Source organism: Camelina sativa, chromosome 11 (assembly GCF_030686135.1).
Source record: "Camelina sativa cultivar CO46 ecotype springtype chromosome 11, ASM3068613v1".
NCBI classification, from domain to species: domain Eukaryota; kingdom Viridiplantae; phylum Streptophyta; class Magnoliopsida; order Brassicales; family Brassicaceae; genus Camelina; species Camelina sativa.
In genome coordinates this window covers 16,544,892-16,558,433 of record NC_141890.1, presented here as the reverse complement: position 1 = coordinate 16,558,433, position 13,542 = coordinate 16,544,892, and the positions used below count along the sequence as shown (strand labels likewise).

At 34.4% G+C, this 13,542-nt stretch overlaps 2 protein-coding genes and 1 pseudogene across 3 annotated transcripts; 2 read left to right on the top strand and 1 right to left on the bottom strand.

The window, feature by feature from the left end:
- Positions 1-695: 695 nt before the first annotated feature.
- On the bottom strand, positions 696-3,384 carry LOC104723681 (uncharacterized). Its single transcript, XM_010442071.2, has 9 exons — positions 3,085-3,384; positions 2,685-2,779; positions 2,526-2,590; positions 2,353-2,396; positions 1,921-2,004; positions 1,564-1,717; positions 1,303-1,482; positions 1,152-1,208; positions 696-1,064 (listed from the first exon to the last, which is right to left on the bottom strand). The coding sequence occupies exons 1-9, from the start codon at positions 3,234-3,236 to the stop codon at positions 954-956; spliced, it is 942 nt and encodes a 313-aa protein (XP_010440373.2). The 5' UTR covers positions 3,237-3,384; the 3' UTR covers positions 696-953.
- Positions 3,385-5,576: 2,192 nt separating this feature from the next.
- Positions 5,577-7,751, top strand: LOC104723682 (uncharacterized). The gene has a single exon (XM_019232261.2). The coding sequence runs from the start codon at positions 5,893-5,895 to the stop codon at positions 7,474-7,476; it is 1,584 nt and encodes a 527-aa protein (XP_019087806.2). The 5' UTR covers positions 5,577-5,892; the 3' UTR covers positions 7,477-7,751.
- A 3,674-nt stretch (positions 7,752-11,425) lies between these two features.
- On the top strand, positions 11,426-13,289 carry LOC104723683 (imidazoleglycerol-phosphate dehydratase 2, chloroplastic-like; annotated as a pseudogene). The gene is made up of 7 exons (XR_015572334.1): positions 11,426-11,863; positions 11,969-12,073; positions 12,183-12,276; positions 12,348-12,422; positions 12,510-12,572; positions 12,697-12,806; positions 13,044-13,289. The product of XR_015572334.1 is annotated as an imidazoleglycerol-phosphate dehydratase 2, chloroplastic-like (transcript).
- Positions 13,290-13,542: the final 253 nt, after the last annotated feature.

The following is a 13,542-nucleotide window of genomic DNA, read 5'->3' as shown; positions in this document are numbered from 1 at the left end:
CGAAGGAATACGTGTAGTCATTGATCTTTTGCGCTTGGATGATCTCAAAGACTCCAAAAATATAATTTTCCAGATCAAATAGACTAGCAGATATTAATCAGTGAATAAAAACAAGGAAAACATTTGCTTAGCCTTGTCTAGGCCATCTTTCTTACAAAACCAAAATTGATCAGTGATGTTGTATGTGACAGTATCAGGATCTATAGACCTTTTAATCATTTCTTCATGCAATTTTTCAGCCTCTAAGAGTTTCCGCTCCTTCACAAACCCATCGATCATGACATGCATTAGTCAAGAGTCAAGAGGCATCACTCCATGCCTTGTCCGTAATTAAAAAAAGACAGCTTATGAGAGAGCTATTAGTAACAACAACACTTGGTCTAATTCCTTTGTTTTCTATTTCGTTTAATAGGTCGAGTTCATCATTCACATGTTTGTATTTGTAAAGACCATCAATGATTGTACTGTGTAGATTACAACATTAATTAGCCTCTATGTTTCCTTTCTCCATCTTCTTGAAAAGCGAGGTAAGCATGACAATGCGAGGCTCATAACCAAGTGTCATCAGCTTGTCAAGAATAGCTAAAGCTAAAGAGAGTTGTTGGGAGCAGCGGCAAAAACAGTGTTCGTAACTAATTTTGTTCCCTGATGTTGCTTTTTAACAATAGAAAAGCGAATAGAAAGTCTAAAAGAGATTTCATTTTGAAGGCACTTTTATATCTTATGTTTTCTAAAATAGAAAGTCTAAAATACTGAAATAGTGTTTGCCAAATCCTTGATGTTCCAACATGGACGAAGAACAACAAAGACTTTGCTGCTGACAACATAAATAACTCAGATTATTGGATAACTAAACAACTAGAACTGATATAATAATAGGTCTACCACAAATTGTGGTGTGGTTCACAATGGGTAACTTGAGTTTTTTTTCTTTTCTTTTTCATGTTGTGTCATCAGAGGGATGAGGAACATGACTGGTTTGTAATCTTGGGAATCCATTCTTTGTAGTAATTTTGGCAATCCACATCAGTCTGAGAGAGAGCTCCAAGTGGTGTCACCGTAATCTGCAGTTTAAAAGAGCGTTTGTTACTTTCTGAAGTTTGGACAAAGTATGGAGATGAGTAAAGAGAGAAATATAGGTATTTGCTTACAAATCCTTCTTTTAGGAAGTGAGAATCAGTCCCTTCTTCATTTACCCTATCCCTTACCTAAAAACCAAAAGAGCAAGAAGGGACACAATTTCATGAATACAGAAGCAAGCAAGAAAGAGCTGAAACAATAGTGACAAATCATTAATGATACCTCTCTCTTGAATAAACGGCTATCTTTTGAATGAACAGATGCGTCGTTGTCTGATGAGACCACTCCCGACTCTGTTTCCATTGTCATTGTTGATAACATCTTAGGCCCTTGTGCTTCCTCTTCGACTTGTCTCCATCCCATTTTATTCATGCTTTTACCTTGCCTAGTTAGTTTGTATCCCTTTCATTTGGAAAGAAGAATTAGATATACAATTAGGTGTACGCATAAGAGGATATCGTTGAAAGCTGAGACGAGACTTACCTTATGGTTAGCAATATCAGTCGGCAAATCGATATTCAGAAAGCATTTCACAGGGTGAGTTTTGTTCTTGATCGCAGTGATTATGCCGTTGATAATAGGCAAGCAAGCTTGGGCAGAAAGGACAAAATCATTAGCATTCATCTCTCCACGTTTCCTGGAGCATTGAGGTTGGATAAAAGACATGGCATTAGTGAGAAAACGAGAAAATAGTATCAATAACACTGTATCAAGGCTAAAGAAAAAGTAAGGCGTGTGATAACAACATAAAAGAAAGAGCACACATGTTCTGAAAATTCTAAAGTATGAAGCAGAATCTCTGTGAGTAAAACATTAGTGGTCTTGATGATAAACATTTACCAATCAAAATCATATGATATGGAAGCAGAAGGCACATCATAAATGAAGGCTTCACGAGCGCCAGCAACAGTTCCAGAATAGACGCTGTGATGGAATTAACAGCCAGGTAAGTCCTAATTTGATAAAACTCAGGCAGGAACCATAGAAGCATAACAGGGTATGGTATATAACAATTTAAATTGGTTAGAGAAGAAGTCTGGTTGTCAGTGAAACATTCTAACTAGAGTTTCTCCTTCTATGTTCTCAAAATCTTGTTCTAATCCTAATAAAAGTTTCAGCAATATAGGTAGTTTTATGGGGTTTAACTTAAATGCAATTTTTTCGAACGAACACCAAATAACAGCTGCATCCTAATAATCGGTACTAAACATAACGTAGTAAGGAAATAGGAAACAAGAACAACTGGAAAAAGAGAAGGAAATGTTCACATACATGTGATATCCGCAGTTGCTACCCACATTTATACCACTAAGCACCTGCAAGGAGAAAACAAACATACATCACAATCTTCAGAACGGCACATCATTTTAAATAGCTTTGCATCAGAAAGCTTTTATAGTGACACTCTATAGGATCCCTCTTAATTTGCAGCACAAAAGGTTTACCAGGTCAGGACGAGAAGGGAAGAGTGCTTCAGATAAGCCTAAACCAGTGCAGTCCGCAGGGGTTCCTTCAGAGCATACAAGAACCAAGTTAGAGGACATATGTGACAAACAACCATATGAGATTAACGAGATAAACTAATTAGCAAAATAGAAACGAACCATCAACAGCATAGGCTGTAGCTCCATCAATATCTACACGTTTTGCAGTAAGTGGTCTATTCCATATTATACTGTGACTAACAGCAGATTTCTCCCTGGAGCAAAAATGTCATAACAAAGTAAGAGTTACACATATACGTTAGAGCAAAAGAAGCAAACTCAAAATCAAAATCCTAATGATAGCAATTTGCAGACTTCTACAGCGAAAGATTATATATATCAAACGACAAGCATTTCCAAAATGAGTTCCACGAAACTCGAAATCGCTATTTTAGGGAAATACAATTTCATCACCACCACAACAACACAAGAGCGACTCGATCGTACTATCAAAGACGATTAAACCTACATTTCCTAAACAAAAAAAAAAAAAAAAAAAAATAGAGGAGTGAAAACGTACGAATCAGGAGCGCAGACGCGGACGTCGTAGAGATTGGTGGAGACGAGGACGCTAACGAGTGAACGCAAGCCAGGCGCGTCGATACCGTCGTCGTTTGTGACCATGATGATCGGCCGCTCACCGGAATTGCGATCTCCATCGTCAATTTCCATCGCTCCGGTTGTACGAATTGGAGATTGGGAGAGAAAGCTTTTGGAGCTTCTCTCTTCTAATTTAGTGAAGAGGTTAATTTGATAATGACCATCTCTCTTTAACAACGCTTATTTATACTACCATTTTAGCAAGCTGTAAACTTACTATAGTAATAAATAACTTACTGTAGTATTATATGTTCATAAATATGTTCAATATCATATTTCTATTTTTGATTGTTTTCTATGTATTTTATTTTTTTTGTCAAAAATTTAATGTAATTGTCTTTTTCTAGTCAGACTCTAATGAAACAGTCAACACTTGAGTTATAGAATAATAAAGGTGTTTGCTAAAACAAAACAAAAAAAGAATAATAAAGGTATATCCTCTTAGTGTGTGTTAAATTTTAAACATTTTATTTTCCTGAACTGTATCATTGACTAAAGATGAAAAATTATTCTATTGAATGCAATCGTTTTTTGTTTTGTTTGTAGGAATAATCCTTAAATTATTCTCCCCAGTTTTTTTTTTTTTTTTTGTTAAGAAAAATATATTTTTAATTTTCTGTCAATTTTAGTAATTTTCTATGTGGTCTGATTAGTTAGACTTCAGTATAAGTAGAGTAAAACCTTAAGATTTATCCTACTTTCTGTCAACCTTAAGTATAATGATTTGTATTTGTAATAACGGGATTTATAAAATCGGACCCTTCCTTCCAAAAAAACAAATAAAAGAACAATAGTATAGTTCTTGTGTATTAAAGAGAAGTGGTCCATTTTTTTTTTTTTTTTTTTTTTGCTTTTCAACAACAATTTATTACATTTTAGATATTTTTTTAGCTTAATCCATTTTCACAGCATGTTTCGTCCTTAATGCATGTCCCCTCCAATAATTTTGAAGAAGTGTTATCACCAATAGAGGAAAAAGACCTTTAGTTCGTTAGACGTTGTCATTTTCACTTTCACGCAACAAGAAATTTAGAGTGGTCAAGTTCAATGTACAAAACATTTCCATTTCCATTTCTCCCTCTCCTCTCTCATTTTAGTTTCTCTAATCGGGTTAAAAGTTAGTAAAAGATACCTCAAATTATTTGACCTTCAAAGTTTTGGGGTTTAACTATTTAAAGGAAAACGTTTTCTAGATGATTACGATGTGTCATAAGCTATGACTCATAGCCCAATCGTCCGTTTGTAACTTTGTATTAATTACTCTTTCACTCTGTGACTCGTTTTCCATTCATTGTGGTTTAGTGTTGTTTTGTCTACGTTTGAATCGATCGTCATAAAACCATTTTACATAATGTGTTATGTGTAATCGATCAGATCGTCATAAAACCATTTAATATTTTAAAGTTGCATAGATAAATTTGGTTGAAAGCAATGTCACTCTCAACTAATAACAAACAAATGCGTATGCAAGGTTGCAAATCAACGATAAAGTTGGGCCAATTATATATGAGCTTAATAAAATCAACAATATGCTAAATTTGAAGCAAAAAAAATATAAATTTGTTGCTTACTTATTTGATTTTATATATATATATATATATATATATATATTTAATCCACTCTTATCGATGGATAAAAAAAATCGAAATCCACTTTTTATATTATCAACAAATAATAATACTATATTATTCGAAGCAATAAAAATAGACTTCCTTTTTCACTTTACAAAAAAAAAAAAATGGATACAATGTTAGAAGTATAACTCTAAACCATCTAAGAAGAGGTACATGCAATTTGTTCAAATCCACAGTCTCATTAGTTCGTTTTATTATTACCATAGGAGTCTCATTAGTCCATTTTGTTAGTTTCATAGTAGATGCTTTACCCTGTGGCAACTGACCAAATATTTTTTAAAATTCGTCTATGCAATGTAAATAGTACATTTAATATAGGATGTTTTATAATATAAAATGTTTTTAAATTTATATGTAACTTTTATATTAATTTAATATTTTATATTATGCAGTCTTGTTTGTGATTGGTTAAACTTTTTTAAAATGTTTATTTCTTAATATATATACTTTATTCAAAACATTTTATATTTGGAAAGGGAGGGAGTATAAATGGTAATTGACAGAAAAATTATGCAAATTAAAACATGTGAGATCCGTTGAGATCTTGACACGTCATTCTTAATTATCGGGAAATAGCTCTCAGATCTTGCCACGTATTTACGTAGGTACCAAAGCTCCTGAAGAGATTAGCGTCGTCCAACGAGATTTGGAGGGAAACAAAATTTAAGCACACATTTATAATTACAATTAAAATTTATAAATTGAACAAAACAATAAAGATTTCTGATTAACAATAATAATAATAATTAGGTTATTTTGTTTTGTTTTTTTTGTCGACATTATTATTACTTTTATTAGGGCCGTGTGAAAAACTTCTCTCATCTCTTTCTTTCAATTTATTTTGTTCTTGGTGGCCGAGAAAATTACATCTCCGCCCACCTCCACCACCGCCGGAGTAATCCATGTTAGCTGATCGGAGGAGCCATCCATTGTCGCGTCGCTGTCACGATTCGCCTTTCATCGAGGTGATATTTGCAGATCGATTTAGATCTGTCGTTCCTAGGGTTCATCGACGTTACATATTTCATGGTCTCTTGTGATTGCATTTCGGATTTTTTGCTGGATTTGGGGGAAATTTAGGGGGCTGTGTATATATGGAGAGAGGTGGGCGGAGATCTGGTGAATCTCTAGGGGTATTGATTAAGAAACGAAGTTCATCTGGTTGCTTGATTGTGAAGAAGAAGAAGAAGAAGAACGATGATGGTGTTGGTAGGGTTTGTTCGTTTTCTGAGAGTCGTCCGAATTGGGAGTCTAATAAGAGGTCTAGGATGATTATGAGTGACTCTGAGTCTAGCGATAAACTTGCCACCATCCCTCATAATATGCGCCACATTCGTAATGTTGAAGAGAGTCGTTTTGGGGATGATCGTTTTGTGGGGAAGAGTAGAGAGTGGAAGGAGAGTAATAGGCAAATATTAGATGAAGATGATGAGGATGAGGATGAGGATGGAGAGAGTGAAGATGAAGTAATGGCAATGAGGATGAGGAGGTCCTTTGATGGTAGCGGAGTTGATATTGGTCAGAAAGCTTATTTGGGGTCTGCGCAATTTGGTAATGATAGGGAATATGGATCTGGCTGTAGTCGTAAAGATTTAGATGTTGAGAAGAGAAGAAAACCATGTATAGATGGATCAGGGAACGTAGGTTTTGCTAATCAAGGTTATAGAAACAGGTGTAAGGTGAGTGGAAACGGAAGTAAAACTACTCATCCTTTATTGTTGCAGAAGAAGTACAAGCGTGACATGATTTTTGATGGACCAATCAGGATGCAGGGCAAAAATGGTGTCCTTAAGGTGATGGTGAACAAGCAGAATAATATTGGAGGGTTAGTGCAAAATGCGAAAGCTGAACAAACTCAATACGGCTCAAAGATTCATGAGACTGGTAAAATACGTGTTGCCATCAACTCGCCAACCATTCTAAAAACTGAAAGTTTGCCGAAACTGCTTCCCCCGGTCAGAATACAGTCAAATGGGTTAAATTTGCCTACGACGTTAACCATGAAGAGTAAGGGACATGACCAAGATTTTGAAGATAGTAATGATAGCTCGGGGCGCGTGCAGAAGAGAATAATACAACCACATAAGCCCTCTCAGATGTCAAGCACTGGAGGAGAAAAGACTTTACCTGAATCGTCAACTTCTTCAAAAATCAGAGATGGAATGATTAGGCGTGGTTCAGGCACAGAAAAACAAAGATTACGTGAGCGAATTAGGGAAATGTTACTGGAAGCAGGGTGGGCGATTGACTATAGACCTAGGAGGAATAGAGACTACCTAGATGCAGTTTATATAAGCCCCAGGGGAACAGCATACTGGTCTATTATCAAGGCTTATGAAGCACTTCTGAAGCAGTTAAATAGTGGAGAAAAAGTTCCCAAGCCTTGTGAAGATAGTTCCTCATTTATTCTGATCTCAGATGAGATACTCAGTCAGTTAACTAGGAAAACAAAAAGAAAGATTGATATAGATATGAAGAGGGAAGAACAATCTGCCAGTGATAATGATGGAAAAGCGACTTTTGCAAGAAATTTTTTACCTGTTAAAAATGAAGTTGGAAATGATGACAGGTATGTTCATAAAGAACAGCGAAATGCCATGTCAATGAAGGATGAGGTCAGTAGCAGAGATAGTTCACGAGGTACAACTTCAAAAGGTAAAAGCCCTTTGCATTATTAAATTGAAAAATCAACTGATTGCTCCTCTCACCGTGTGGACGGAGGGACAAATAGCAAACATGGTAGGAGTGCACTGTCGGTACGGCGTGCATTCAGGGGAGATAATTCAGAGAGTGGAAATTGTCGTGACACTTCTATAAAGAGGTTCTAGTTCTACGTGTAAGTAAAAGTGTTCCATAAAGAGGTTCTAACGGTGTAAGTGAGTTATTATTAAAATTCACAAACTTCCGAGATTTTTACTGATGGCGCTAAAGAGGTCAAATTATATTTTTAATATATAGTAATGGGTACCGTATAACAATGAAAGCATAAACAGAGGACTTTGTCGTGAAATATTCTTGTTTTAAAACTTGACGCAAGTTTCCCACGCCGACAAAGTGACATCCACTGTTACCGACTTAAGCTTAATTAACAATTGGTTATGACGAATAAAAGAGACGGTGAGAGGAGCTTTGTACCCTCATCTGAAAACAGACGGTATTGGCTTGGCTGATTGATAGTGGAAAAGGTGATGTACATGAACCAACGACGGTTACGCTTAATGCTTGAGGGTTGGATAACAAGAGACGGGATTCACTGTGGTTGTTGTAGTAAAGTTCTTTCAGTTTCTAAATTTGAGATACACGTTGGAAGCAAACTGCGGCTGCCATTTCAGAACAGATTTTTCTTAGGTCAAAACTTCAATCGGCTGAATGTTGGTGGAATCTATACAGCTCTTCTAGAGAGATGCGATGAAATAGTCGCTTCAGCATCTATTAGGTTATTCCTCTCCTGATAATCTTTTTTTAGTTTCAATCATGGTCTCAAGAAATATTTAGTTTGCTGTGATCGCAGTCCCTCAACTTTCCAACAAAGATGCCTAGACATACAGGTATGCTGATTTTGCTGTATATATTTCTTGTTTTCGTTAATTTTGACAAGTCAATGCTAATTTAATAAAGGTGCAATGGTTTATGTGGTGCTTAGTATAAACAGGTTTTAGAACAATACTTATAGCTAAATGAACGGATAAGATTCAAACATATGTAAACTCTTTTGAGCTGAAATGTCGTTAACTTTTAATTACACCAGGGTTGTTTTATTACTCTCCTGAATTTTTTTATTATCCTTTTTCAGTTTCAGTCATGGTGTCAAGAAATATTTAGCTTGTGAATGCTTATCTTTTGCACTGTAAGAATTTTGTTTATTGGTTTTGATGCATGTTTTTCTTGTTAGGGTCTACTGGGTATTAACGCCATTTACCATTTGGTCTAGATTTTCATGCTAACCGTCTAGCTGAGATGTCGTTCGTTGGAACTCGACATGTCTACAGACACCAACACGCTGATGGTGGACATCATCAGATATGGAAAAGCAGATAGACTGCAAAACCTTCCTTTAGTGCTTTTGTTGGAGAAGATGAAGAAGATAATTTTGTAGAGTCTCCTCCTCAACGGAACAGCGACATGGCTTTCTTATCCGCTCTCCTTCAGAAACTGGTGAAAATGGAAACGAAGATGTCTATGGATCAGGCGATGATGATTCTCTGGAAACGCAATGAAACAGAGTTAGATTGTTGATCTGTCCTCGTAAGCATTTTGGTGTCTACTGCAAACACTATAATCGCTTTTTTCGATAGAATTTGTTAATAATGTTTATATGTTTTTATATTATATTGTATATGTCTCTCCTTCTCTCGCTGCCAAGCTTCACGACGGTGAGTCTCTCTTATGTGTTATCATCTCGTTTATTACTCTTCGTTTGTCCACCATCATCTTCCCGATGAAAATACTTCTTAATTCTTAGAGGATTCATTTGTATATAATTTGGTTTTATGAAGCATTTTCTCCCAAGAAATCATTAGAAACTTTGTTTCAAATCTATCTATAAACCTAACTAAATGATAATAGTGGAATGTGGTGAAAATTTTGATATTTGGCAGAATAGAATCATTTGTTTTCTGTTCACTTTCACAGATTTTTGAGAAAATTCAGCCACATCACGTAAATTCATTTCTTTAATTTTGTTGTTTGGAAAAGAAAAAAAGAAAAGGTATTTTAGAATACCTCATATGATTAGCCGCTAAACGGTTATTATTATTTTATCTATATATATTTTGATCTCTCTCAATGCCTTGCTCGAGTATCGAACACGTCATGCGTTATACATTACAGTGCCTTCGCAGACCAGTCAAGCTACGAGAGCCAAAATTATATTGTTTCGATATAGTTAATGTAATGTTATCTCAACTAATATAAAGCAACGTTTCCATCAATTTAACTATTTATAAGTCACCTTGTAGATTTAGAGATAAAATATGAAAAGAGGTATTTTAGAATACCTCATATGATTTATAGAAGCTCGAGTTATTAATTTACAGAAGCATCACTTATTGTCACCATCTCTCTTGTTCTCTCTCTCAATGCCTTTGCTCCAAGCATCGAACACGTCACACGTTGCACTTTAAAGTGACTTCGCAGACTAACCACGCTACGTGAGCAAAGGCAAACATTGTTTTACTTATATTAGGAAAAAAGATGTCTAGCTATATGAAATATCAAACAATGCATGCTCACATACTAAATATATTATTGTATAACTAACTACACGAAGTATATGTATTATATGACCACATGCATAAATTATATGGCGTTATGCTAAAGTAAATAGTTAAATAAAAATTATTATAATTATTTTCAAGATAGAAAAATTCATTTATAATTATTTTTAAGAGATATATATATATATATATATCTGATAATCAGATTATTTAAATACTACAAAATCAATAAAATCAAATTCAACTATTTTCATTAGAAAATAATATGCAAATGGTTGAGTATATGACTCTTTACTCTAAATTTTGCATGGTAAATGTTATACAAAATTTTAGATACTCTTTACTTTAAAATTTACATACTCAAAATAACATATAAACAACAACAACAAAATTCACAATATTTACTTTTAATATATAAAAGATAAAGATACAAAAAAATTCATTTTAGCAAAACAATATATTTGATTTAAGGGTATGTTTGCAAAAGGGTATAGAATAAGAGTATTTTTGCAAATGAATTTATATTATATCTTGAAAATAATTATCAGTGATTTTTATTTAACTATTAGTTTAGCTTTAAAATTGAAAATTAACTAAGTATAAGAATGTTAATTTAATTTTTAGAATTTTTTTTAAGGTTTGGATTCTCTATTTTACATTTATGATATAGTTTTGAGGAGTTAGAATTTAGTATTTAGAGTTTAAAACTTAGAATTTAGTTATTTTATATATAGAAAAGTAGTTTTTTTGAAAATGGATAACATAAAAGGTTATTTTTGAAAAATGACATAGGAAAAGAGGTATTTTTGAAAATCCTCCAAGAATGAATACATTAAAAATATAAAAAAAATATTTAGATATTAAATATAGTATTTTTTAGTTGATAAAAACCATAAATGATTAAATATAGTATTTTTTTAGTTTTTATTTTTAATTTTAGAATCTTTTTTGGTCAACACCGGTCTTCGCTGGAATTAATCAATCAGTATACCAGTTTGTATATCTATGATATTGAACATATGACGTCATATAATTCATACATGTGACAATGTAATATATATACTTCGTGTAGTTGAGTATACAATAGTATATTTGGTATGTGTGACCATGTATTTATGTAGCTAGCCATCTTTTTTCCCTTATATTACTGGGGTAAAAATATTTTTTTTTTTCTATTTTACTAATGGGAAAGAAAAAAAAGGTATTTTAGAATACCTCATATGATGAGATTTATACAGTAAAACCTCTGTATAAATTAATAATAATATATAATATACTCGCTCTCTGTTTCAATCAATGCCCTTGCCCTGGAAGCATCGAACTTGTCACGCGTTGCAATTGCAAATGCCTTCGCAGACCAGACAAGCTACTAGAGCAAAGGCAAACATAGCTTCATTTCTATGTTTGTATCTGTAGTTTACAACAAAGGCACGGATGTTATACGACGTCGTTATAGTTTCTACAGTAGCAAAATCTCACACTTGTCTCTCTCTCTAGTTATTAGTACCCACACCAATGGAGCTCTCTTCTTCGCCGGCTCAGCTTCTGAGACCACATCTCGGCTTTAGGGTTTTACTTCCTCCTCAACGAACATCAATCGCTTCTTCTTCTTCTTCTCCTACTTCTCGATTCCTACGGATGGAACCTTATTCTCACCGTCCTCTTCGATCTATCTCCTCCGCTTCTCCTCCTCCTCCCGGAGATAACGGTTTCCCGGCGATTATTACCTCTTCTCCAATCGAATCAGGTAGATACAAAGGAAACAAATGTATCAGTAAAGATTAATTTGGATGGTAATGGAGTTGCTGATAGCTCCACTGGGATCCCTTTCCTTGATCATATGTTAGATGTTAGTTTGCTTTTTTAAACATTTTCAATTTCATTTCTGTTTGTTGTGACTTGTGAGTCTTTGAAATTTTGATAAAATGTGTGTTTGTGGATTCTTTGTGTTTAGCAACTTGCTTCACATGGTTTCTTCGATGTACATGTAAGAGCTACTGGTGATACTCACATCGACGATCATCATACTAATGAAGATGTTGCTCTTGCCATTGGAACAGTTTAGTAGTTAACTGAATTTTCTTCTTTTGTCTTCTATTCAGTAAGTTTGATGAGTGAGTAGCATTCGTTGTGATTGCTAATTTTTTCTTTTGTCTGTGTCTGGTTAGGCTTTGTTAAATGCACTTGGGGAGCGGAAAGGGATCAACCGTTTTTGGCGATTTTACAGCTCCTCTTGATGAAGCACTTATTCATGTTTCTCTGGTATAATGCAGATCTTTAAACTTTGGTGTTGCATCTATCTAGTTTGTTTGTTTTTTCAAGTAATTTGGCAGGATTTATCTGGTCGACCATATCTTGGTTACAACTTAGAGATACCAACTCAGAGAGTAGGAACATACGACACTCAGGTTCATACAGTTTCAGGGTTTTTTCTAATTTTTGGGTTCTTGGTTTTGTCGAATCACTATTCACTAAATGAATCTTCTCCTATTTAGTTGGTGGAGCATTTCTTCTAGTCGTTGGTGAATACTTCTGGTATGACACTTCACATCCGACAGGTACGATTGTAATTGCTGATAAAGCAAGCAAGAAAAATAACAGCAAATTGATGTTTCATTAGTCTTTTTCTATAATGTGCCGATGTTTTGAACCTTTATCTCTTATTTCGATTTGTCATGACAGCTTGCCGGTAGAAACTCTCATCATATAATAGAAGCGACCTTTAAGGCCTTTGCAAGGGCTCTCCGACAAGCAACAGAGTCTGATCCACGTCGCGGTGGGACAATACCAAGGTTTGGCTTTGATTCTTAAATTGCAAAACTAATCTTATTCAAATTCTTACCTCAGAAAAAGGCACTCACATACACATTACATTATACCTCTCATTCATCTTCCAATATTAATTGCAAGATGCCAAGTTTCATCATAACAAAAAACAGAAAAATCCTTGGCATCATTCAGTATTGGAAAGAAGCAAAATATGGCTGAGAAAACAAGTCTAACGTTTTAGGTTTACTGCATATTTGCAGTTCAAAAGGAGTCTTGTCACGGTCGTAAGAGGCGGTGAAAAAAAATATTTCAGTAGACTGATGGGAGTTCTTGAGCAAGGATCAGTTGTCTTATTTACAGTGTCAAACCTGCTAGTGCTGGATCATTGCTCATTTGCAAAGGTCTATGTATTTAAGATTAGCTTTTGGGAAGAAACAGCCCAGCTTTAATTTGTACTTTGTTGTTGTAGACTACTTTTAACACATAATACATGTGAGTTCTTTGTTGATGTTTAGGTGCAGAGTGATGATATTTATCTATAGCTAATTGGTTATTTCAGATTATTGTTCTTTCTTGACATTAATCTAGTAATATGTTCGGTTTTTCGGTTTTGGTATTGATATCTTCTTATTTTATATGTTCATGATCATATGATGAAAGCTCTGCGGTCTGCAAACATGTCTTTGTTAAATAATTGACTTTAGTCATTTTGATAGTCTTAATCTATATTATGAAAGCTGGCCAACTCTCTCCATCCTT